This window comes from Scophthalmus maximus, chromosome 12 (genome assembly GCF_022379125.1).
Source record: "Scophthalmus maximus strain ysfricsl-2021 chromosome 12, ASM2237912v1, whole genome shotgun sequence".
Lineage (NCBI taxonomy): Eukaryota > Metazoa > Chordata > Actinopteri > Pleuronectiformes > Scophthalmidae > Scophthalmus > Scophthalmus maximus.
In genome coordinates, this window is record NC_061526.1 from 4519688 (window position 1) to 4546561 (window position 26874).

The following is a 26874-nucleotide window of genomic DNA, read 5'->3' on the forward strand; positions in this document are numbered from 1 at the left end:
ATGCTATAGCTTATGGTTTATCTCTGTAGTGAACTTACCTGTTTATTACATAAGTGTACACACGTTACTGTAGTTTTCATTCCTGCATTAAAGCAGTATCTGTTTGTACACAGTTAGTCACTTTATAATAATAAATATGCAATGTATGCAATGAAATTGGCCAAGGACTTTCAACACACAAGTTGTTTTTTTCAAATCAAAGTTAACAGTTTAAGGAGCTGTTGAAAGCGTCTGTTGTCGTTTTAAGTTGTGTAAACTATTTTTCTTTTTTTCCAGCGTACTCATAAAAAAAACAACAACTTCTCAATCGCTACAGGGGGGCAGTGGAACGCGCACGCACCCAAAAAATAAATATGTTTGACCCCCGCAGGTCGGGAGCTCCGCGGTCCGAGCTCGGGGCGGGGTCCGTGAACGCACCGCGGCTCCAGAGTACTAGTACGGCGCCGAGTGACAGTCCCGCTCCACGGTAGCTGCTCCGCCGCACCGCCGCTCCCCGCACCGCGGCAACTGGACCAGAGCCGAGCAGGGCAGGGGCAGGGGGTGGGGGGAACCAGGCAGACCGAGAGACGCGCGGTGTGCAGCGGCAGCAGCGGCAGCAGCAGCAGGACGGGCTCCGTGCGCTGTAATGCGCAGCGAACGGGATTAAAGCGCTCAGACGGCGGCGGCAGTAGTAGTGGATAGGAGCGGGGGGAGCTCCGCGCCGCAGCCCTCGCCGCGTGTGCTCGCGCCCCCGTGTGCGCCTGGAAAACTTGCGGCGCCCCGTCCGCGAAATTCGAAACAACCGCTCGGAGAAAGGAAAGGGAACTAACGACAGAGTCCAGCCCGAGGTAAACGAAAACAAAAACAAAGACGGAACCGCGGTCCACGTTTGACCTCGCGGCGGTGGCGGCGGCGGCGGCGGCGACCACCCGGACCGACCTCCGCCTCGCCGCTCACATGCCCGCGTCGACGTGGGGCGGAGGGAGGGCAGCGGAGCCGGCGGACGGTTGAAGCAGCTCGCCGGAACTCGCAGCAAACCACTGACACCACTACTACTACTAATAATAACAACAACAACAACAACAACAACAATAATAATAATAATAGTGAAAACGGCAAGTTTGTTTGCAGTTGGACTCGCGGCAGGCGGCCGGCTGTCAGTCGCCATGGAGGGCCAAGCGGGCGAGCTCCAGAGCTGCGAGGACGTGCGGAGGAGCGGCTACCTCCGCAAGCAGAAGTCCATGCACCGGCGCTACTTCGTGCTGCGCGCCGCCTCGGAGCGCGGCCCGGCCCGCCTGGAGTACTACGAGAGCGAGAAGAAATTCCGCGGCAAGGCCCCGGTGCCGAAGAAAGCGCTGGCGCTGGAGACCTGCTTCAACATCAACAAGCGGGCCGACGCCAAGAACAGGCACATGATCGTGCTGTACACGCGGGCCGAGAGCTTCGCGATCGCCGCGGACAACGAGGCGGACCAGGACGAGTGGTACCAGGCCATGGTGGAGCTGCAGTGCAAAAGTAGGCAAAAGTCACACACGCACGCACGCGCGCACACACGCACACACGCGCGCGCGCGCACGTACAAGCACGCGTGCACACACACGCGCGCGCGTTCGAGGAGAAACGTGGCAAAAGTGTGCAGACATGTTTTAATTCCAGTGTTTTGGAACATGCAGGGTTCTGTATGTGTGTGTGTGTGTGTGTGTGTGTGTGCTTGCGTGCGTGTGTACTTCTTTGATCTGATTGGGATTTTTTGCCTGGGTGGTGTGCATGTAAAAGTAACAAGAACCAGTCTGACAGGAGTGTGTGAGTGTGTGTGAGTGTGTGTGTGTGTGTGTGAGTGTGTGTGTGAGTGTGTGTGTGTGTGAGTGCGTGTGTGTGTGTGTGTGCGCCCCCGTGAAAACAGTGGAGCTCATCCTCCCCACCAGCTCTTATCATACTGGTGTCAGGCTTGATGTTTGCTCCCAGTTGCCCCTCACTCAGACTTCTTCCTGAGTGCCCCCCCCCCAGGGCCCCAACTGCATGTCTCCCTCTCTTTCCCCAAGTCAACTCAAACACACCCTGCCCCTTCTGTTTACTGTGCATGCTCTGCTTTTCTGCCGACACTTGCAATATTTCATCAGACATTGAATGATTGATTGATCCCTGAAGAGCACACACACACACACACACACACACACATTGTCCAGAGAGAAGCCGAGACGTTCATGAAACATTAATATTTCCTGGCTGATTAGTGAAGATCTGTCCCTCTTCCAAAAAATAATCACCCATGTAGACATTTTTCTCTCTACTGGTGTCTATCAGCCACTGTGTAAACACAGCTGTGGGAGCAATACTGGTGAGCACAGCAACTTCGGATCACCTGTTCGCACCCCCCCCTCCTCGCTGTGAAGGACCAGACAGGGGCCACAGGGGACACAATGACGCAATCTTGGCAAACAGAGGCTTCAAGGTGCTTCTTCTTACACACGACCCACTGCCCTGTTACATAAAAGCACCTGAGGAGAGAGAGAGAGAGAGAGCGAGGGAAATGAGGCCGGCCCGCGAGCTGCGCCGACCCTCGCGTATCTGATATTCCCCCCGTTTTCATTTTGGAAAAATCCGCAGAGAGCAAGTTGTTTTAAAAAGTGGAGGACAGATTTGGCCGATTCGTACGCTCCGAAAGTGTTGCAGGCTGCCAGGAGGTGCATTAGGGGAAATCTAGTGTAACCCTGCAGATTTGGGAATTGGTGTCAACTTTGTTGGACTCCCCCCTTCTCCTCCCCTCCCTGTTGCTTTAACACAACTGGGGCTGTGTGTTTGTGGTTGTACAAGCCCCCCCCCCCCAGAAGTATTTGACAGGTTTCCGTGAGACGGGGAGAGTGAATAGACAGATGTTGGAGCGGAGACGCAAGCGAGAGACTTGTGAGAAAAAAAACTGCAGCTTCTTTTCTATGCGCACTTTGTGTGCACCGCCAGAGAGGAAAACGTCTCCGTACAGTGCAAATAATTCAATGTACAGTTGCTAAGCGCTAGTGCGCAAAGGTCAGACGTACAGAAAGCCTAGGGTTTATGTGCAGCGGCTCAGCGAGTGAAGGAACTCGGGCCCTTTCGCAGGGGAACCAGACAACCAGCCGTGTGTGTCCACCACCACCACCACCATCATCACGCCATCGCCGTCATGGGTCGTCTTTGCGATGACAGGTCCGGTGTGCGTCGCTGCGTTACGCTCTCCTCTCCTTTGTTGCTCAGAGTGTTGGGTTTCTCGTGTAAATCACCGCGGCTGACAACGACAAAGGGCCTTGCGGCCAGCTGCTGTGTAAACTCGCACGCTGGCAGGCATTTTGTTGTGGTATGTGCTGCAGGTCGTACACAGTTTCTGTTCACAGACACACGCGCACGGACGCACACACACACACACACACACACACACACACACACACACACACACACACACACCAAAAAAGAGGCCCCAGAGACCCACGCACGATCCAGGCCTCGTACAGGGAAAGTTTTGTAAGAGAGGGAGGGGAGTTGTAAGGTCACGGCCAATGGCCGCCTAAACCTGCTTGTGCGCGAAAATAGCTTAAACACACACTCACGTTGAACGCAGGCGGGATTCCTGCCTGTAATAACCCTCCTCTGGTATGTGCCGCTCACACAGTTTCAAGTCTGCATGTTGACTGAACCCCTCCCTTCTCACACACACACACACACACACACACACACACACACACACACACACACACACACACACACACACACAGGACACGCTCTCTTCCCTGCCTCGTCTTCACACACTCGCACTCCTCAGCCAACCGCCAGTGCTGGGAGGTATGTGTCCTCCACTTGTCCCTGCAGACTGAGAACAGGGGAAAGCTAAAAGAGATGCTGCCGCCGCCGCCGCCGCCGCCGCCGCCGCTGCTCATCTCGCACAGGTTCCTGAGGACCCCCCCTTCAGTTCGCTGCCTGTGTAGCTGCCCTTATCGGCCCTTGTCAAGCTGTTGTCAGTTGCCACGGGGGGGGGGGGGGGGGGGTGAAGTTCTCAGTGAATGCGCCTCAGCTGGAGCCGGATTCAAAGTTTCAGGTTGTGGAAGTTATGGGAATAATTCGAGCGAGAGATCCCTCAGCTTGCAGGAGAGTGAGCGTGCGTACAGCCAAAGCACAGTAAATGCTGTGGATGTCCACGCTGCCACACTGTACAGCACAAACCCCCCCATACTGTGCCACAGGCCTGGGAAACTCACCCTAAACCTTCAGAGGAACGCTCCAGTGTCACACAGCCTTCCCCCCTCGAGCTGGTGGTAATCGCGCAAACACGAGCCAGCTGCCGTGCAAGGCGATATTAGGATCCCGCTTATTTATTCAGCTGAGTCCAGTAAGGCCCTTTCGGGCAGCGAGTACAGTATCGGGGCCCGAGGGCGGCTATTTGCTCGACTGTTGAGAGTCAGCGGAGTGTGTAAAAGCTTAACCTCGACGAAACGGCCAGAGGTGTGGCCCGCGATCGCCGTTCGCCGGGGGAAAACCGTTCAGCGTTTGACCTCAAGTGAAACTGATCAGGCGGGGTCAAACTTTGGATGCAGGAGAGAGAGAGAGAGAGAGAGAAGCCATATCTACAAACACACCTGCACACCGATGTGCAGATAGGCTGGCTGCATCGCAGAAGAAAAATAAAAACACAATCCAGAATCAGATAAAGTCCGGAAGGGGTTGTGTGCCTGATTTAGTGCCGAACAAATTTGGAGCTCTACAACTTATTCACTGCCTTTTTTTCTTTTTCTTCCGGCTTTATATTAATGCAAACTTGAATATCTTGTGTTCTAGAACTGTGAGGACATGAAGACGTCGCTTATAGCTTCCTGTGATGAGCCGTTTTCACAATTTTCCAATATTTAATAGAAGAATCCAGCAGTCACGTAAAAAAAAAAAAAGGAAAAGAATCCAGAGATTAAAAAACATCAAGTTTCTGTGTTAATTTTAATGGGACAGTTCTTCTAAAATCACAACAACATCACATGTTAATTCTCACAATAAAAATCTTAACAACCCCCCCCCCCCAAGTTTAAGAATGAATTTTCAATTTACCCGGATTAAAGCTGAAAATGATTATAGCCAAAATAATCTGCAACTATTTCATGAATCAATGGAACATTTATTCCATTACTCCATTATAATGTAGACAAAAAGGCGCATTCAAAGTTCTCATACTGTACTGTAGGTGTTTTTTCTGACTCATCAGTCCACAACTTAAAGACGTTTCATAAACTATCGTACACGACAAAGACCAGCCGCAAATTTTCACATTTGAGAAGGTAAAACCAGCAAATGTTTCACTTTTTTTTCCATTGAAAAGTGTCTGAAAAGGATAAATGCCACTTCTTACCTGTCATTTATAATTACAGCTGAATGTCTTTGGGTTTATTTGGCAGTTGCTCAGACGTTTGAAGACGTTTCCTGGGCTCTAGGAAACTATAATGCGGTTCCTTGATATGTGAGCAAAATGCATGGACAAATGTCCAAGAAAATGAATATCAGATTAAGTAATAATGCACATAATCCTTATTTGCAGTCTGGGGGGTTTTGTCGTGATCAGCGGAGTTAAGTTTTCAATGTTCGAAGCTTAAGAAAAATCATATTCACATCTGTTTCCAGATGTGATGATGTGGTTATTCATGCTAATCCACAGACCTCAGTGTGAACACTGTCCCCTTTTGCTGTAAATTATCATGACGCCATTTTTGACACCACAAAACAAATGCATTTGAGGACTGAATATCCCCCCGTCTTAACGAATCACGGCAACCCAGACCCACTGTGTGTGGGTCCGGTGTGTTCGCGGCTCGGGCCAGTGAGATCTGGTTCTCGCCCCCGTGTGGCTCGCTGAGCTGGCCGATTTGAATGCTAAGCCGCGCTTAAGCACTGCTCATCACCCTAATTAGTCCGTAATGATTGTCTCGAGGGTCGGCCGCTGGTGGCACACTGGAGGCCGTGTGCTAATGAAGTCAAAGAGGAGAGGAGGGTGCAGGGGCAGATGCTGTCGCCCCAGGACAAAGGCTTGAAGCCTCAAGTGCATCAATGACCTGTATTTAGTTTTTTCTTCCTGTCTGTCTTGTCCGACTCAAACTGAGGAGTGTCGACCTGCCACGGGGAATTTCCTCTGCGCAAACAGTTAACGGCGCATGTTAACGCCGTTTTGTAACGTATTTCAGAAACTTCTAGGAGGCCGGTCTCCGTGCATTATAATGGCGGCTGGGCGACCAGCGTAACAGGTGCATTATCGGCACATTCTGCTCCGGAGTATTCCCTTTCCTCTGACAGTGGCAGATATTAAAATTCGGGAAAGTGGAAGAGAAGGCGTAGATGTAGTGATTATTTGTCTTGATTGTAGTCACTATTTTATTTTGTTGTGTGTTTAGTATGCAACGACAACTTACCCTTACCCAAACCCGAGGAAAGTTAACGCAACATTTAAAGGCTCTAAAAGTGTCAAATCTAAGGAAGTACATGAGATGTTATGTCGTTTGCCCGCCATCTTTGTGAGTCCAGGGGACGTGCCATCACGCATGCGCGAGCGGTGAACCGATGAACAACCTTTGGGGCGGTGCTTGCAGCGCTGAACATGCCTGATTGGTCGAGTACTCCAGCGGGTTTTTTTTTGGCGGGGGGGTCCTTACATTACGTATATCATTTCAGGTGTTTAGAATACACTTTGTTCGAAGAGCTCCTATCTTTTTTTAATCAACAGCAGCACGATCAGAATCTCCTCCGTGTTGCTTCATTCATATAGCGCCTTCATTGTTGTACAAAGCGGACTGGAGTGGAACAGCTTGTTGTTCATACGTCAGCAGACTTAATTTGCCTGCGGGAACCTCTCAGTTCCTTGACAAAAAGTTCCAGGTAACGCGGCTACAGTGACACACAAGCGGCAACGAGCCAGACACGGCCTCGAGCTACTCCACTTCATACGTGTGCCGCTCCGCCTCAGCGGTCGGCTCGCCGCTGGAGCAGCCCGTCAATTAAGTGCTCAGGTCTGATCGACAGCTCGGCCGGCAGGCGAGGACCGGGACAACATGATCCATTTAGTCGATGAACACCCATATGTTCAGCGCGATGGAGCCGCGGGGCCTTTAAATGCGTAGTAACCTTTTATAGTGTGCCGTATTGATCGCCGCTGGTTGATACTTGCACATTAGCGCTGTCATAGTGGAGGTCAGGAAGTTCACGTGTTGGGATTTATCAGCCCCCCCAGTGAATGGAAGCATCTCCGGGAGATGCAACACAGGATATCGCATTGATTGGACGTCCCGTAACACCAGGGTCCACACAGAAGAGGAATGGGGCCTTTTAATTGCAGTACAAATTCCGATTCACCCCCTACTGGTACATTTTAAATTTCCTAGTGTCTTTCAAAAAGCAACTACCCCTAAAGAATGAAAAAAATATAAGAAGCCATATACGCCTGTTCTGGGAACGAAATCAAACCCAGGAGGTCTGGAGCAAAGTTCGGTGAGAGTGGCTTGGCTCCGAGACGCATGTATACGGGGGTTTGGAGTGTTTCCTATTTTCCTTGGACACTCACTTCTCTTACATCTGCTTCTACCCAGAACTGTACATTACGTGAATCACGCAAGTGTGGGGAAATCAAACTGTAGAAGATGAAATCATAAAAAGGGTTTAATTGGTGCTCGGATACATGGGCTCATGTTTAAATGTAAATGGATAGGTAAAATATCTATAAAGAGCAAATGCATCATCTACTATATAATGTGTAGAATTTACAGATATATATATTTTTTTACATTTCAACCATCATACTTTAATTTAAATTTAGTCAAACTACGTCAATGTTGTTAATGTCTGTTAATCTTTTTTTTTCTCCTTTATATGAGTCTTTCCATTTCATGCTCTCTATATTTGTTGTGAAACAAACTAGATAAATACTTAAGAAGTTAAATTTGGGGGGCTTAAAAATGGGGGCTTGCAAGAAAAGTTGTCCGCAGCAGCTTTTTGTGGACATTTGCGTTCTCACATGCAAGCCCCTCCGGTTGAAGTTGGGGAAAATGCCCAGACTTCAGTGCATGTCTGAAAGCAGCAATATAGTGTCGCTCACGTGATACAGTTAACTTTGGGGGGCGGGGGGGCTTCTTGTCCGACTTAATAACACAGAGACGGTATGTTTACTAACTCTGAACCAGAGTCCAAGATGGCTGCCAGGTTGTTGAGGGCGTCGGAGGTGGGTTTTTTCTTCTACTTCACTGCCTTTTTTTATTTTCACATCTCGTCAAGGGACAACAAAGCTTGGATGCGTCACCAGTTATTTCACACACTTCCGTGTGTGTGTGTGTGTGTGTGTGTGTGTGTGTGTGTGTGTGTGTGTGTGTGTGTGTGTGTGTGTGTGTGTGTGTGTGTGTGTGTGTGTGTGTGTGTGTGTGTGTGTGTGTGTGTGTGTGTGTGTGTGTGTGTGTGTGTGTGTGTGTGTGTGTGTGTGTGGTTAACACAAACCACATGTGAATGAAGTTGAGCCGCTGGTGTTGGGGAAGCACCGCGTCCCGGAGCGTGGGCCCAGATAGGGGGATTTCAGATGGTCGACATGGATAAAGAGATGGGAAGTGGAGGAGTTGAAAAAGAGGCATACGGGTGGGCACACATGGCAGTCAGAGATTAGGCCGACTGTTTTTTTTTCACTGCTGGGTGGGCGCACTCCCCATCTTTCTCGCTATCAGATGCGTGCTAGGACAAGGAGTACTGTACACAGCTGTCCCCCATCTCTCCGCGCTGGTAACCTGGCAGTACGGCAGTGGGGGGCGGTATAGGGGCACAGTAGCCGAGGAAGCGGCAAGAAAAACGGGGGTTTTGTCTTCAAAAGTTTCTGCGCAGTGTGCAACGCATTGCTGGGGCAATGAGGTCAGAAACTTGAAACAGACCCCCGGCTAGAGCCAGCCGCTTCCATGCCAGAGTAGTTCCCCGTGATTTACAGGCTGCATTAGCTAACTAAGTAAAGGGATTTTATTAAGATCTTGCAATAAATTTCAATATTTTTTATTTTTTTCCCCCAGCCAACTTGAATATCTTCCACAGGCAATTCGCAACGTGGAGGTTGGTGCTCGACGGAAACTGAAGGGCAGCGAGTGCGAAGATTGAGGATATTGTGTGTTAGTGTGTGTGTCCTTTTAAATTTTAAAACTCAAACTCATGCACTACAATCCGAGCCAGCGCCGTGGTGCTTCAGCCCACTTTGAAAAGACCTACTTCCTTTTGGATGTGTGCGATAACCCTAACAACAATCAGCCTGCCCCTCGGGGGAGAAGGCGTCAATATCCCGGCGGGCATCTGGCAGCCCCGGGGGTAAATATTGCACCCCTACACCCCCACTGAACACACACTCCCTTATAGCACGAGGGCAGTAAGAAAGTGCGGCAGATACAGCGCCGCCTCGTATTTAAAATCCCAGTTGGGGGAAATTGGGTTAGATCATGGCCTCCTTATGTACAGTCTATGATCTCCCGGGAGGCCGCTCGAGCGCGGCGAAAATAAATCGGCATGAATAGGCGTGAGTGTTGCCCGTGTAGGTTGCCACTGTAGGCTGCGAGTTTCGTGTGTGGTCGCGGGGCGAAAGTGAAGTAAACAACTTGTGCGTCAATACGCCAGTGTCAGTTGGTTTTCAGAAACTTCGAAAGAAATCCCATGGCCACCTCATTTAAACTCCTTCTTCGCTTGATATACACCTTTCCACCAAGGTTGCACCGAGGTTGGCCGAGAGTTGTTCGGGCACACATCGCCCCTATGGAGCCAGCGAGCTAAACGCTGATGCTTCATTACCTCCAGGTGTATTTTGCTTTCATGTGCATCCGGCGTTAGTCCCCGGATTCATCGCCTGCTGAGGGCCATTTTGCGGCCGTGTTTTTTTCTGTGGGTTCATTGTGTCGTATAGGTGCGGCGCAGAACCTGACCGGCTGATAACCTCTATGCATAGTGGGGGGGGGGGGGGCAGCCATCTCCGCTCAGCACCACACTGAGCTTTCCCCCCCTCAGGAGGAGAGCAAGGAGCGATGTATAATTCATCCGGCTCCTCGTAGCGTCAGCCTCAACTTTATGTAACCACGAAGAAAAGCTCTATGATGTTCGATGGCCGTAGATCAGGCTGTCGGAATCTTGCAGAACCTCTTAACGGTTTTGAGTGCTTTTGAGAGCTGTCGATAAGAGGCCCTGAGATCAAGGGTGTGTGTGTGTGTGTGTGTGTGTGTGTGTGTGTGTGTGTGTGTGTGTGTGTGTGTGTGTGTGTGTGTGTGTGTGTGTGTGTGTGTGTGTGTGTGTGTGTGTGTGTGTGTGTGTGTGTGTGTGTGTGTGTGTGTGTGTGTGTGCAAATGCCGTTGAGGGGCACAGCTGAGGTTTAAGGCTGCACTGTACTCATAACAAACAACACTCTTGTGCTCAAGACACGCTCTCGAAAAGGAAAAGATAGTCTTCGAGGGATATGCTGGACTACAATCTCAGTCAATCGCGAGAAACGAGGAATTGAAAAGTTTTAAAATCCGAGCCACCCCGAAATGAACTTTCTTTTCCTCCTTAAAGAGTCTTTCTTTTTTTAAAGCCCTTCTTTCTGCCCTTAATGGCTCTCCGATATCGCTTTGCAAATCTCCAGCAGTCTCCCGTTCCCTCATTTCCCCGCTGGAAAAAAATCCCCAAACCACCTCTTCCTGTTGTAAATCTAAATCGAGGAGGAAAACGGGGCTTCTTGCACACAGCTCCTCGCACACAGGGAGAGAAAGACGTACGCGAAACAGCAAATGCATGGCCTTGAATGAGTCACCTAAAGCTGGGGGAGTGCACACAAACACACACGCAGCCATGAAGCCACAGCCTGCATGGCTTTCAACAAAACATCTATTCCGAGTCTCTTTCAAGTTGTGTGCGAGCCTCTCATTTTGGCGAAGCAAACTGGACGAGAACACGGCGAAGACACGTCACACTTCTCCCTCTTTTTCCAAAATGAGTAAAAATATTTTGGGAAGAGGATCTAGGGGGAAACATTTGTCACAACGGGGGCTCCGCTGAAATGCTCGTCCACCGTGCACGCTGGGCCCTCTCGTCGGCACATGGTTGTCATTTGTAGGATTTGCAGCAGAGGCATGGGAAAAGAAGAACAAACAACGCTCGCAGACATAATCATATATTTGTCACTGTGCGGCCGGGGCGCACTGTGTTTAGCGTGATTGGGCCCAAATCGATGCATATGGTGGAACACCACACAGGCTTTGTGAAAATTTGATCACTAACTCAGTAACTTCTCAAAAAGAAATAAAAAATTCACACGTCAATTACTTCAAATATGCCAGATGTGTTAGGCTAATAAGGCGGTTGCTCAAGTTCACCACTGCAACACAAAGAACACCCCGTTCCCGTGATGGGCACAGGTGAGCATCTTTGTCGCCATGTTGATTGAATCCATGCTTTTTACGCCGGCCTTCGTCAATGCCGCGACTTTTCCAACCTGGCAATTCGACAGAGAAAACAAAGAAATGCGGTACATGGGAGGAGAGAGGCCAAAATTTCAGGGTGGTTTCTTTGAGCAGAACAGGAATCCACCCTGAAACATGACTCACATCGCGGTACTCCTATAATCCTGGACTTTTTGCGGTCAAAAGATGTGAGGTCCCCTGTGGCTGGAAGTAAAAGCGCTTAGATGTAAACCTGTGATACATTCAGAGGCAGTTTCAATAGCGGCTGTCAATGAGCTGCACAGCAGGATTGAGTTAAGGTCATTTTCTGGGGTGACGGGCACGTTTGCTGCTTCAGATCTGCGAACAATACGGTGACTTAATAAAACGCCAAACAGGTGACCAAATACTGTGAAGTGCTTAAGTAAGTCCCTTGCATTTGTATGACCCCTAACAGCTCGAATTTCAACTCTCACCAAGAGCTTTGCGTCCTGTGTTTCATTGCCTCATTAATTCTTTACTGTCTGAACACAGAGTGCTTAACACAAAGGATGAATGGACTGCCTGTTTATTTAAAAAAAACACAAGATTTCACAAGTTTACAAAGGCAGTTTACCGTCAGTAGAGCAGCTCTTTCTGTTCGTCGAAATTGGCATTGTTCGCTTCGCTTTTGGAGAAGATTCCCTCGTTAAGCATTTTCCAAGTTGGTGCACTTGGTGTTTTCCACAACGTTTGGGTTACTGCAATAATCATCATTCTTGTGCGGGGGCTCCAACCGTTGTCAACCGCTGCATGTTTTTTTTTTCTTCCCACACCGGTATGTGTGCTTGTTTGTGTGTCAAGGATGTCTGTGTGGGCTTGATAAATGAGACCCCAGGTATGGAGCCTGCAGGTACAGTCAACCAGTCTCACAAGCTGCTGCATGCTCTGGTTGAACTCGGATCTGGTGTAAAAATCTGTGAAAAGCCCAATATCAGCAAAGCTTACATAATAAAGGCACCCTGCCCTGCACTAACAGGTAAATAGTGGTGGTTTCACCCCGTGTTTCCCTTCGCTCACAGATCCATGAAGGTCATCTCAGTGCTTTGTTGCAGCTGTTGTACTTGTCAGTGTTCTTCATAAATCCTCCTCTGTATCATTTTAATTACCTTTCTCTCTTTTTCCCAGCCACAGCTCTGCTTTTTTTTTTTTTTTTTTTCACTTAAGCAATCTTTTAATCTTCTTCTTTCTCTGTCCTACCCCTTAAGGTAAGAACCTCACTGACAGTGGCGCTGCGGGGGACTATGGCATACCTAATCCTGGGCCTGCGTTCAAAGAGGTGTGGCAAGTGAAGGTGTGGCCCAAAGGCTTGGGTCAAGCCAAAAACCTTGTGGGCATCTACCGCCTTTGTCTGACTGACAAGACAGTCAACTTCGTCAAGCTCAACTCTGATGCTGCTGCTGTGGTGCTGCAGCTGATGAATGTCCGCCGCTGTGGCCATTCAGAAAACTTCTTCTTTGTTGAGGTTGGACGCTCTGCCGTGACAGGCCCGGGCGAGTTCTGGATGCAGGTGAGCCTGTCATCTGCCGTCCATTTTATGTTGACAGTTTCAGCCTCCAATCCCACGTAAACTTAAAGACCCTATAATCAAAAGAGTGAAAGAAACTTCAAAGTTACCCAATGTTAAGTTTAACATTCATGTAACCCTACATTATGGTCCACTTCAGGTGTTGCAATTGTAGTTAAAATAACCCTAAAAGAAAGTTATCAATGAAGAAAAAATGAGTTACAAGTATTTTACCTGCTGTGATTTAAAGATGCTTTTTAAATACGAATTGAATTGAAATCCAAATGTGTTTGTTCATGACAGTCTGCCCAAAGAACTAAGAATTAATTTTCAAATGAATCCAGACTCTAATCAGATTATGTTTTGAGTTTACTCACTAATGCTTTTTGGTGTCACATGTTAGGTGGATGATTCAGTGGTGGCCCAGAACATGCATGAAACCTTGCTAGAGGCAATGAAGGCATTGAGCGAGGAGTTTCGCCAACGCAGCAAATCTCAGTCTAACTCCGGCCCTGGAGGGGGTGCTACTGCTTCTAACCCTATCAGTGTTCCGTCACGCCGCCACCACCCAAACCCTCCTCCCAGCCAGGTGGGCTTCAACCGCCGTCCCCGAACTGAGCCTCCTGGAGGCGCAAACAGTGGAGCAGGAGGCAACAGTGCCAACGCTTCTCCAACCCCACGGGATATCTTCCCGAGGTCTCGCACTGCCAGTGATGGAGGGAAATGTGAGGATGGGATGAACATGACCACACCGCTCCAAGGTCCGGGCTCCAGCCCCTCCACCAACGGCTCCTGTTCTACCACCCCAATCCTCAGGTCGAAGTCAGCTCGTTCAGTCCCAACCACAGCTGCTAAAACCCCTCTTGGGCTGATGCGCTCCATCTCCACCCCAGCACCCTCCCCAGCCCAAAGCCTCTCATCTAGCTCTGGGCATGGCTCTGACTTTGGAGGTGTACCATCTTCTGGTATTGGTCCAGGGTGTGGTACCTACAGTCATGTTCCCTCCCATCGTGCCTCTGTCTCAGGCTCCCCCAGTGACTACGGCTCCTCAGATGAGTACGGGTCTAGTCCAGGGGATCACACTCTCCTTCCCTCCCCAAGCCTCCCCGGAAGCTCTGTTAGTAGCGTCAGCAGCCAATCTCTTTGCGAGGAGGGAGCTAACTACATCCTGATGGGCCAACGTAGTGGTGGGGGTGGCAGTGGCACCAGTAATCAAGGGAGCTTGACATCCAGTTCACTGCCAGCACCAGGAACACCAGCCTGTGGCTCCCAACCCCATACCAGGAGAGTGTTACGTCGGTCCTCCAGTCGTGAATGTGAAGCTGAACGAAAGCTGCTGAGCAAGCGGGCTTCATTACCTCCTATGACCCTGGAGAGGCTGGCTCCACATCAGCATAGAGCTGAGGAACCAGCAGATGAAGATTCAGCAGATTATGCCATCATGTCAAGGAGCACAAGCCGCGAGTCCTTCGCTTCCTCCTCTTCCACACAGAGGGAAATTGTCATGGGTGTTGGCTCAGCAGGGGCAGGAGGATACTTGGATGTGGTGGGAGAGTTCAAAAGTGAAGAGAGTGGAGGAGCAGTTGGTAGTGTAGATTTAGGTGTTGACAATGGGTATATGTCCATGCTGCCTGGCGTCACTCAGCCTCCAGCATCCCTATCCCAGTCCTTGGCTGTTGCTGTCCCAGACTCAGATTCAAAACCTGCTGACGATTACATGGCCATGACCCCTAATAACAGCGTGTCCCCTCCACAGCAAATCCAGCCTCCACCAGCTTCTGATGGCTATATGATAATGTCCCCCAATAGCAGCTGCTCCCCTGACCAGCGTGGAGGTCTCGCTGGAGGGGCTTGGATGGGCAGTGGCAGTGCAGACAGCAGGGCAGGCAGTGACTATATGAACATGTCGCCAATCAGTGCACGCTCTGTAAATGGCAGTCCCCCGCCTCCTGAACACACCAGTCATATGGAGACCAGCTCTCAACAGCCAACCCCCAAGATGGTGTATTCGTACTATTCCCTTCCCCGGTCATACAAACATAATCCTTCTGCCGGACACTTTGACGATGGGCCTGGACGAGGCAGAAGGCCCAATGGGAGTTGTAGTAGGGGAATGAGTGGAGGTAGGACAATGGGAGGGCGTCAGGAGCAAGCAGCAGCAGGCAACTCAGTGGTCGGACGCCACCTGTCACTGTCCTCTTCCTCATACTCCTCCAGCTCAGCCAGCAGTGAGAGCCTTGGTGAGAGCGAGGAGCGAGCTACCCAGGCAGTGAGCACCATGGCTGGGGGACCTCAGTCCAAAGATGGGAGTAAGCTCCAGCAGAGACGGGGCTCTGGCGGGTTGTCCAAGCAGGGTAGTCATAGTAGAAGCAGACCAGTGAGCCTGTTTGTTGACGTATCCAAGGCTAATACCCTTCCTAGAGTCCGTGAGAACCCCCTGCCTCCCGAACCTAAAAGCCCTGGGGAGTATGTAAGCATTGAGTTTAAGGGGGAGAAGTGCAGCCAGACTGGGGTTGTAGGGGGGCGTGGCAGGGGTCTCCGGCATGGCTTATCACTGCCTCATTGCTCAAGCAGCCAGAATCCTCAACACAGGCCAACTTCTTGCCTAGGTAACTTTGTCACCCTCTCCCATAGCCCCTCTGCTCCCATCACTCCCCCAGCTGCCTCTGAATATGTCAACATGGACCTGGGCCCTTCTCCGTCCCCTTCACCCCTCTCCCTTACCACACTAGTTTTCCCATCTTTTCACACACCTCCCACGCCTCCAACTCTTGCTCATGCGCCAAAAGCTTGTGATGAGGGTATTACTGGCCCCCGGGAAGAGGGGGTGGAAGTGGCTGAAGCCCCACTTAGGAAAAGCAGAGACAGTGCTCCATCTGTGGCTGAGTCTGAGTCCCCTACGTCATGTGGAGACTACACAGAGATGGCCTTCAGCTTGAATAGCAACAACGTCCCTAGGTCATCATCCAGTATCTCGCCCAAAGCCCCTTCCCCCACCAGGACTGATCCTTCTGTTCCAGTATTGTCACGGGGTCTAGACTTCCCCCTTGCGAAACCCGGACTCAATCCAGACCACGGGGCAAAAGTTATCCGAGCCGACCCCCAAGGACGCAGACGACATTGCTCAGAAACCTTCCTTGCCTCGCCTTCCCTCCCCACCTCTACCTCCACTTCATCTTCGTCCACTGCCTCCCTATTTCCAGAACACACCCAAGCCGTGGCCCGTCGGCTAGGCTTTGAAAGTATGCTGTGGGGGAATGGTGCAGTGACTGATAGCCCCACTCAGTGCCCCCTCGCTGGACAACAGTCTCTTCCCACAAACACTCAAACTTCATCCACAGAGCAAGGTCTTAACTATATTGACTTGGACTTGGTCAACAAAGAGAGCCCCCATTTGGGCCTGGATGGACCCTCAGGTAGCCAGGCCCCTTCTCGCCTCTTCTCTGTGCTGGGTGGAGGTTCTGGGATTGGGGGGGTGGGCGCAGCAGTTGGCAGCAGCAGCAGTTCCAGCCTCAACACTTACGCCAGCATTGACTTCTACAAATCAGAGGAGCTGCGGACACATCAGAACGGAAACAAGGAGGGAACAGGTAAGAGCTGCCTTTTTTCCTTTTAAAAAAACATGTGTAGGACTGTTTTCAGTATCGTGTCTTTTGTTTTCCCTTCACACAAACACACACTGTGATCTATTACTTTTATTCAATGAATGTCATCCTCCTCTCCCCCTTTCCTCCTACTTCTGCCTTGTCACATTATTCAGATGGAAAAATGACACTTTTGAGATAACCCAATGGAGCATTGCCTCCTTCTCCATCTATACTTCTAATAAAACCTCACCTGGCGCCATATTAGAATGTAGACACTAGACTGATTTGTATGACTATCCCCACAGTCCACAGTATGAGATATAGATCAACTGGGCTGACAATTCGTAAATTGGTTTCCTTGTCTGGAGGTTGGTGTACTTCTAAAGGGAAGTGCACACTTTTTTACCTTAAGTGATTATGTTAGGTTTCGAAGGCCAGACAACCTATTGGAATGACGATGAATATCGATATTGTGGAAATGACAATTGATCCCCTTGAGGCCTCTTGAATGTTGCGTAAGCATTCCGAGTGCTGCAGCTCGTCAATTCAGGTTTTCTGTTTTGGTTTTTGGTGGATATTCAGGATACACTTTGTTTATTCGCACGCACGCACGCACACACATGCACACACACACGCACACACACTGGAGGAGAAAAGTAAGGATCATGCCCCTCCACCAATGGAACACAATTGTATTTTTTTATGTTACTTATGTTATTTTATTAATGTGAAGTTCCACCTTGAGCCACCAGAACATCTTCAGTGCTCCTTGTCTTACATTCTTTAAGTCTACACAACCCTGCTGAAGAGAGGAACAGCATTCTTGGGAAGGACATTCCCCTAATTTGATGTTTTGTTGAAGGTGGTGGTGGATAACGCTCTCCCATAGGTATTTAACCATCTGGAGGACCCCCATAATCCCGTAAAGACCCACTAGAAAACCTCTTGAATGACTTCTGAGATCTCATAAAGGACCACTAAAACATCCCAGACTCCTTGAGCCCTCTACAACCTTCTCACTGACTGACACCTTAAACACCCTAAACGATCCCGATGAACCTCCTCAATAACCACCAGAACCTCATAAAGGACCGAAACCTTCTCTAGATTCTGCATCTTCAGATATTGTTTATCCACAGTGCTGTAGCTGCTGCGTTGTCAAATCCCATTGTCTGGGGGGGGGGGTCAATAAGGACAGACTATGAATTTCCATTTTTTTTTTCCTACCGTGGGGGTTTAATTTTTCCAGCCGTGGGGTACCAACACAGCTGAACAATGCCTCAACTAGGTCACCGTGAGACGTTTCCTCATAGACAAACACTCTCTTTGAGCCTGTTAAGAAGTGGATGCCTGCAGTTTAAGCAGATAGAGCGGCATTTAAATGGAGATGTGGATTTATATGCATCAGTAAAACACTCTGTTGTCTTACTTAAGCTTCCACAGTGGGACTTCAGTGATGAATGCGTCCTGCCAAACCCCATTGTTTATGTAGCCCCGCTAGCTTCCACTCTGATTTGCAAACCCGGGGTTTTTTGCGGTGAACATTTCGTAGCTCTGCTCCGCAGTTGGATTTGATGGACAAAAAAAATAAAATAATTAAAGGCATTAGTGATAATTCATCGCGGGATCGCGCGGCGAGTGCAGTGTGTCTGAGCTCAACAGTTGGTTTTTCATAGATCCCACAGATGGAAACGAACCGTCGGCCCGCGTCCATACGTCGCGGCGTTGGTTTTATTGGGAAGTGGAAGCACACGGTGGTTGTCGGCTGTATTTTAAATACAAGTGCTAGCAGGCTACCACCGTGGGACCATATGGCTTTTGGCTGCTGAGTACGTCAGCGGGGCAGCGTGGGGGAGAATGTTACACATTGGCTGTGAATGTTGAGATGGGGCCAGTGCTTCACTCACACAGCTCTCAAATGCCTCTGTACAGTGTTCCCCCTCCTTTCATCCCCCCATTTCACCTCCCCCTCTTTCCTCCTTCAATAAATGATCCTTTTGTTGGAGTGTTTTTACCACAGTGGGCTGGCGGGCCTCAGCAGGGCCTAGCCCCAGGACTAGTGGACTCTCCTAAAACTCTTTCCCCCCGCAGTCTATAATTTGTGTATGTTGCTTTCTTCATTCTTCCTCACCCTTTTTTTCCCTCTTCATGGCCTATCTTTGTGTCTTCGTCTCTCTATTCGACTAGTCGTCCTCCCACTTGCTCATTCTTCACAATCTTCATCCTGGTCCAACATCAAGGCAGATGGATATTTGAAATTCCTTCCCTCCCTTCTGTTCACTACACATTCAATTGTGCAGCTTCTTTTTTTTTATCTCCCGTCTTCACGCCTTTCGTCCTCCTCCCTTTTCACATTGTGTTTCCGTCCATCCTCAAAGTACTTGCAGAGGCTTTTTAAAAATAGATTTTAGTATCGCGCTGAGACATTTTCTTTTTGCCTTAGAGCAGGGAGGGAAAGGGAGACGAGAACAAAACTGAAAAGTGACAATGCAAAGATGGAATATGACGCCTAATCTACCCATCGTTACAAACAAAAATACAATGTAAACACTTTTTACTTAGGGTTAGTATTTTAAACTGCTGTAATTATGGGGATTTTTCCCCCCAAAACAGGCTGCAACTTGTACAGGAAAAGTGTGTGTGTGTGTGTCTCAGAGGTGCATACTTTTGGCACAGTGGGACCAAAAGCTAAATCTGGACATCAGTAGTGGGACATGTGCCAAAAACAATTCTGTTGGACAAGGGGGGTGGTGTATTTCTTCTGTAATGTGGAAAATGAACCTCTCATGATATAGTTAATGAAGAAAAGCAGGGTGAGCAAGGAAAAAATCTAATCGAAATGAATCAATTGCAACAGATGTGTTGTGTGTCAGTTTTTTCACCTTGTGACACACATTTTAACTGTGTGTGTGTGTGTGTGTGTGTGTGTGTGTGTGTGTGTGTGTGTGTGTGTGTGTGTGTGTGTGTGTGTGTGTGTGTGTGTGTGTGTGTGTGTGTGTGTGTGTGTGTGTGTGTGTGTGTGTGTGTGTGTGTGTGTGTGTGTGTGTGTGTGCGTGCGTGCGCACAGTAAACAGTAGGATTGTCTACTTTTTATGAGCAGCATGCGATGGCGGCGGAAATGTTGATATTTCACTTTGCTGTGTGAATCCGTGTGTGCATGCTTCCCATGTGATGGAGGACTGGCTTGACCTTCAGCAGCACAGTGTGATCCGGTGCTTTTGTATTCGGGACAAAATGTTAATTTGAATTAAATCAGCCACCACTCCCACAATCTCCCTCAAGGAACCCATGAGAGAGTTTTATTATCCGCGCTTTGCAGCTGTCCCTTCCCGGACAATTATTTTATTTCTTTACCATCTGGAGGAGGACGACGTGTGTGCCAGTCTCAAAATAACCTGTAACCCCTTTAAAATTCCTGCCCTGAGTCTTCTGCCCCCGGCGAGAGATCCGCGCATGTAGCATTTACCCTAGATTCATAGTCATTGAAAACCTGCCATAGATTCACACTTTGACACAATCTTTAAATGTTGTAATTTGATCGAAACCTCAATTCTGTTGTTTTTGTTGTTGACGGTTCGCGGGGCGACGCTGTTTACATTTGTTTACTGTTGCCTAATTGGGCAAAACTCATGCATAACTGACCAATTGGATCAGTATCTGCGCTGTGTGTGTGTGTGTGTGTGTGTGTGTGTGTGTGTGTGTGTGCGTGTGCGTGCGTGTGTGTGTGCGGGAGTGTGTGTTTTTGTGTATACACTAGCATCTTGTGTCTAGACTCATTTATTTATTTGTCAAGTTGTTGCATAGATTAATGTTATGGAGTTTCCAAATTATATCTGTCCTTTGTAAAAAAAACAAAAAACAACGCCAAATATTGTGAAATTGTGAGGAATCCATTTTAAATTAGCTGGAAGATAAAAATCTTCTCAGTTTTTATATGGGGATAATAATATTTTATGGCGATATAAACTTCATCGAACATTTATTAATGCGAGCTGTTGATACTTGAGTTAACTGATGCAAAAAACCTAAAATGAATGAATGAATATGGCCAATAGAAAAGATAAAATTGTGATTAAGATATTCTACTACTAAAATTGGTTAAAAAAAATGTACCAAATCAAGTACGTGAGAGGGAGAAAAAAACACAATAGACTCTTTCAGCGGCGTGTAGTTTTATTGGTAACACTGCTGCGTTTCTTGGCCCAGTTGGCGGCTGGTTGGCACAATCCCACATCCTCAAAGTTCAGGGTGATGTGGGCCATGAAGAGGTAAGCGCACTTAAAGTCAACGAGTGGAGCGACCAGGAACACACACACACACACACACACACACGCACACACACAAAGAAACGCTCACACACTCAACTCAAGTTCATTTAGGGACCAAATCCTGTTCGGCACAGTGGAAGGGCCGTGTGACTCGTCTCATCACTGTCTGTCTGACCGTCTGAGCACTTTCCTGCAAACAAAGTGTGTAATGGAAAGACCTCATCCGTCTGAAACTTATTCCGGTTTATTGCAACCTCAGTCTTATTTTTGCTTCGGTGATACAATAACTCAAAAGGCTCAAGCAGTCCCCCGATCCGACCAATTGCGAAGAAGCCAACGCTTTATCTAAACCACCTCATTTGGAGGTAACACAGGGAGTGAGTACGTTTTGGGAATGTCAATAATATTGATATCCATCGTGGCACGGAAAAGCTTTCACAGGTGCGTCAGGGCGGGACAGACTACGTTAACTGTGTTGTGATGTTGACAACAGACGGTCTTTCGTGATAATTTGACAAACCCAGAGAGTCTGCGCTTTCAGTTCTCCACGTTTCATCTAGTCGTGTTATTACCGACGGTGGCCCAAAGCCACAGGAAGTCGGCCGACGCGGATTTAATCTGTTTTGTGACAAACAACCCTGACATTCATTGCTGCCTACACTAATTCGCCGCTTTCCCTCATAGACTGCGGTGACAGACGTGACTTGCTGGCTGTGTTACCCAGGCCAAAGACTAATAGCGCTGCTAGTGTTACGTAAAACACAACCACGTGGACGGGACATGACCCCTGAAGAGGGTGAGGCTCAGGGCACTGTGTGTGTGTGTGTGTGTGTGTGTGTGTGTGGATGTGTGGATGTGTATGTGTGTGAACTGGAGCAGAATTTTGATTTCAGGTAGAACAGAACACGGCCACGTTTTTTCATCAGTTTGACCGTGGAGCGCCAGGCAGCTGCCGCTCTGTTAACTTGTTCATATAATCTGGTTATAGCCTCCATTTTTTCCCCTGCTTTGACTATATGGTAAACATGAAGCTTCCACTTTCTTCCTTAATAACATGCTGTTGCTGAAAATGGTTGAAAGGTCATATAAGCTATATATTTATGTCCAGGACATATTCTACAGATATAGACCTTCAAACTATAGAGTCTGTTATTTAAACTGATCTGGGCTGTAATTGTATTATGGTCATAAGTTGACCGAACATCATGGGGGAGGGCAGTCGACAGACCTCTCTGCTCTCGCTCGCTCTCTCTCTCTCACTTACTCTGAATGAGGGTAAACAAAAATCATGCGCCCGCTTACAGTAAAATGAAATGAGACATTATATTGATGTCCATTATCAAAGGTCAACTCGGTGCAGACGGATATATCTGGCGGAAGCAGCGGCGCGCGCAGCAATGCTGTCGGCGCGCGAGCCACAGGCAGTTCAGCGATGCAACCGTCGAACTCAGGTGGACGTCGGCCCGTGTGGCCCAGGGCGGTGCCCAGCTTTTGTATTGTTTTTTTTTGCTGTAGCAACAATTCATCACCCAACTGACCCACGCCGTTGTGCGCTTTTGTGCTGGAGGCCGCCCTGAGCCCCAGCCTCCTCTGAAGAGCACAGTGACACACACACACACACACACACACACACAGAGCTCCGCTCATAGTTATGCAGTGTAGAAGCAGCACAGATGTGGAGCCGTGGCAGCAGGAGTGAACATGTGGAGGACAAAAACCAAGGCTGATTTGCAACTCAGAAAATAGAAAGAAAAAAGAAAACCCTCCACATTTCTTTCCAGTGAGTCAGCGCCGCTGCTAAGTTTGACTTCTTGATAAAACGGTCTTTATATTTTCAGCATCTTTTGGCTTCTATCTATTCAGCGTGGCTCCCTTTGAGGTCAAGGGAGCTGAACGCCAGAGGACCAACGTTTAGTTACAGCAGTTTCCTCATTTCAGATTTTATCAACGAACTGGCCTGCCGGACGTTCAGCTCTTTTGTATTCGACTGTATGATCAGCTGTTTGGATATGGGGAACAAAAAAAAACAGGATGAGGTGGGAGGTGCTCCGCTGCATTTTATGATTACATAATTCATATAAAGCTTGAAATTAGCTCCATTTTCTCTGCACTGCAACCTCAATTAGCCCAATTAGAGAGTTACACAGCTGATTCGCCCCCATGGGAGGATGCACAGAAACCGGCGTCGATAAATGAGGACACCAGAGAGGCCTGCATCCACTTAATATTCAGTCTGAGTAAACCAAAAGCCGTTCTATGTCCGTCTATTGCACAATGTCAGAAAATGGAGGAGGTTTGAAAAAGAAGAAGAAGCTGAATTTGTTTTGGATTCAGGGTCCAGGACGTTTAGTTCTCTGAAGTCCAGTTTGCTTTGTTTGGGTGGTCTTGTTCAGGGAGTCGCCGAGCTCGCACCGCGCGCAGCAACAACTCGCCTCTGTTTGGGTTTTCACGGAGCCTTGAAGGTTGCGTGTGTGCGCCACTGTCCCGCCACATATGTGTATATTCGAGGGCGAAAAAAAAAGGCTGAGGCGTTTCCTTCCCACCTCTGACCATGTGATGAGGTCATCTGCTTGCGCCGCAGCAGCAGCAGCAGCAGCAGCAGCAGCATCGTCTCATTACAGCCCCTCGCCTTCGTCCAATTAGGTGAGTCAGAGGGCCAGAGGAGTAATCCGCGTTGATTACCAACACATACACACAAGTACATACTGATTTGTGACGCATGATCGAGCTGTCACACACCACTGGGCACTGTGCAGTGTGACAAGGCAGAGGCCAACAACAGTCAGCAGTATGGGTTCCACGGGACAAATCTCTGGAAGTGCAGAGCGGCTTTATTGTGCGATATCGGCTCTATGTGGAGCTTTCCACCATCCCGCGTGAGCCAATGGAGAGAGGACAATAACGGCCTGCACAGGCCGTGCAGTGGCACCACAAACCTTTTTTTCTTCTCCTTTTGCGGCCACATCTGGCGCCGTCATGGGGATCCACTGCGTAGCGTGTTTGCTGTGTGCAAATAATGTGCTAAGTATATAACAGCCACTGCACAACAGGACTGACGCCTGGAGAGCGTGTGGGCCTTTGGGGAGTTTGGTGTCAGTCCACGACGTGGAGGGAGGAGGAGACGAAATATTTGATTGCGCTCTGGGCAGGGTTTCTTGCAGTCTTCACCCCGCGACGATATCATGTTTGAGCGACGCGCACTCAAACTGCTGCGCCGGAAGTTTTGTGACGCTGGTGGTCAAGCCGCAATGATGTAACGGTGGCAACGAAATGAACGTGATGAACCCGGTTCGTTCATTTTCTCCAAAAAAACCCAGCATGGATGTTCACCTAACAAGGTCATGCAGAAAACATGCAATACGGGTAAAACGATCCAGTGTGTTGAGGGAAAGCTGGTTTGAATCTTACATCCATGTATCTGAAGGGCTTCACTGTACCAGAAGCCAAAAACTTCTACGCAGAGAAAACAGATTCTCTACAACTCTGGAAGTTATGGTGCCAATCATTTTATCCTCTGTCTCAACAGCAAAGAGTAGAAATACGCCGTTAACTTTACATGTGCACTTGAATAATATGAATGAATATGTCTCTTTAAAAATAAAAAAAATGTCATTCAGTGATAGATGATTCTGCCTCAAACACAAAATCAATCTGATGTGTCGTGTGGAAAGTTTCCTGACATAAGGAGGAGGTCCACCAGCAGACGAGTAAAAGAAATATCTAATTTTGTTTTCTTCATGCCTTATTGATCAGTCTCAGATTGATTCTGCGGCAGACTTTGTTGGTGTCTTTCTTGTGGACGTAAGCTGCGTGAGGCTATGAAAGCGTCCTTGTACGGCTCTTGTATAATATATATGCATATATGCAATATATCTGAAAGATATCTTTCAGATATACGAGCACGACATAGCGGTATGATATACGGTTGTGCATGGCGAGCGTTAATGGTTAAGCTCTCTCAGATAATAATAAACAATAATCAAAACACTATCCAGAAGCTTCCCGTGTTTCTATAATCATGAACCTTTAAAAACTTTCAAGATGGAAATGGCGGTGGAGGGGGGAAAATTCCCTCATGAAACCAGCAACTCCTGTCACCTGACACTGCTAATGCAGGACGTTTGAATGGTTCTTTCTTTCATGACGATTGTTTTGAAAAAATCACGACTGACGGTGCACAGAGGGGGAGTGTGTGTGTGTGTGTGTCATGCGCTCCGTTGCCTTGGCGATTACAGGTGGCGAAAAAAACTCATGTCACTCACGTTGACGCTTGTCACTCCGTCTTGCGCTGTTCTCCCCATTGCCTCGTGTTATTTTCAGCCACTCATCTTCCCGAGACCTCGGCCAGGCTGGATTCTCATCTCCCCCAACACGTGCAATTTAAATTTTTTTTTGAAACACACTTGGCTCTCTCTGCTCGGTATGATCTTGCCGATAGTGGCAGAAAAGTGACGCGTGTCTTTGATTGCGTATTCACAAGGCCAGGGCGAGAGCAACAGTCCTGAGTGAAGAGCCTGAGGAGGGACAGATCAGCTGATAGGGCAAGGGCTGTGTTGTATTGAGATCAGCTGATAGGGCAAAAGTTGTGTTGTAGCCAGGGTCTGTTTTGTGTCGTCGGTGTAGACCACCAAGCATTAGGTATCAGTTACACACACACACACACTCCCAACTTATCACTTGCTGTATTCAAGCTACAAGTTAAACACAGATGTGCACACTTCCTGTGAAGTAACAGCTCAACCTGCAAAACAAACAGTCTGATTCGACATCGGCTTTGGCATTTTGACGATAACGTCGTCTTGCAGGAAGTCTCTGCACGGAGAGCGCAGAAGATAGACCACATACATGGAAGGAATGTGATGTCCACGGATCTAAAGAGTCCGCATCAAGTGTTAGACGCAACAATAACAATAAATCGTGAGGGGGTTTATAAGGACTAACGTGGTGATCATTTTTCTTGGTTTATCAATAAAAACATTTTTTCTCTATGAAGGCGACACCCACAGATTTTTAACGTCAGACGAGACGGAGTCCAGCAACAAGCCCACTCACTCTTCAGCGCGAAGAGCAGAAAGTAGGTGGTGTTAGGAATTTTTGTTCTTGGAAATTGATCAGCCATTGTTTCAGCTCCGAACAATATATCCGCTCATCCTTTTTCCCCATGAACACGTAACATAACCAAATGTTCATAATATACTCTCGTTTTTATGGAGTTGTTGACCAAGATATGTGCATAGCAATGAAAAAAATTTACCTGTCTTTATAAATATTCATGAAACATTAGTTACTTCACTGTAAAATAGACCAGCAATAACTTCCAATCAGTCCCCCACTTACCTCTGTGCACCGTGATGTGCGACTGGGGTTTAATCAGCTTGCTCGAGGGCTCCTCGGCAGCAACGGTGGCCCTTTCCTGTGTGTGTGTGTGTGTGTGTGTGTGTGTGTGTGTGTGTGTGTGTGTGTGTGTGTGTGTGTGTGTGTGTGTGTGTGTGTGTGTGTGTGTGTGTGTGTGTGTGTGTGTGTGTGTGTGTGTGTGTGTGTGTGTGTGTGTGTGTGTGTGTGTGTCCGTGCGTCTCTGGTGAGCTGCCCGGCCGAGCGAATGTAAATTAGGTAGTAAAACCTTGTCTAACAGTTCAGTACTCTAGTCATGTTTTGACTGACTAGTGGCTTATTCACATGCATTTGGCTCGTGCGAACACACACACACACACACACACATTCATTCAAGAACACGGCAGCAGGGGAATGAATTGTATTGGCACCCTGGTCAGTCAAAGAGGCGCCGCTGGACAAACTAAGTGTGTGAATCGCATTTGTGTGGGTGTGTGTGTGTGTGTGTGTGTGTGTGTGTGTGTGTCTTGAGGACTTTGGCCTATTACATTCTCATTGATGTGACAGAAAAGTATTTGATTTCCACACCTGTATGTGCTTGCTTTTTTCCAATTCAGAGCTCTTTAGGTAACACTACAATGTCTTTGTTTGGTTTACACACACACATGCAGTATTTACCACGCGCACACACACAAACACACACGCCTGAGGCCCTGCTGCTCTTAATAGGTGAAGCTGAGACAGAT

The 26874-nt window shown here is 48.4% G+C and overlaps 1 protein-coding gene across 1 annotated transcript in view; it reads left to right on the forward strand.

Annotated features, from left to right (window-relative positions):
• The first annotated feature begins 215 nt into the window (after positions 1 to 215).
• si:ch73-335l21.1 (insulin receptor substrate 1-B) overlaps positions 216 to 26874 on the forward strand; it is a 44842-nt gene continuing 18183 nt past the window's right edge. Inside the window, exons 1-3 of the mRNA XM_035611836.2 lie at positions 216 to 1494; positions 12644 to 12945; positions 13346 to 16532. Of these exons, the coding sequence (XP_035467729.2) occupies positions 1146 to 1494; positions 12644 to 12945; positions 13346 to 16532 (3838 nt within the window). The 5' untranslated portion in view covers positions 216 to 1145. The remainder of the gene's footprint in view (positions 1495 to 12643; positions 12946 to 13345; positions 16533 to 26874) is intronic.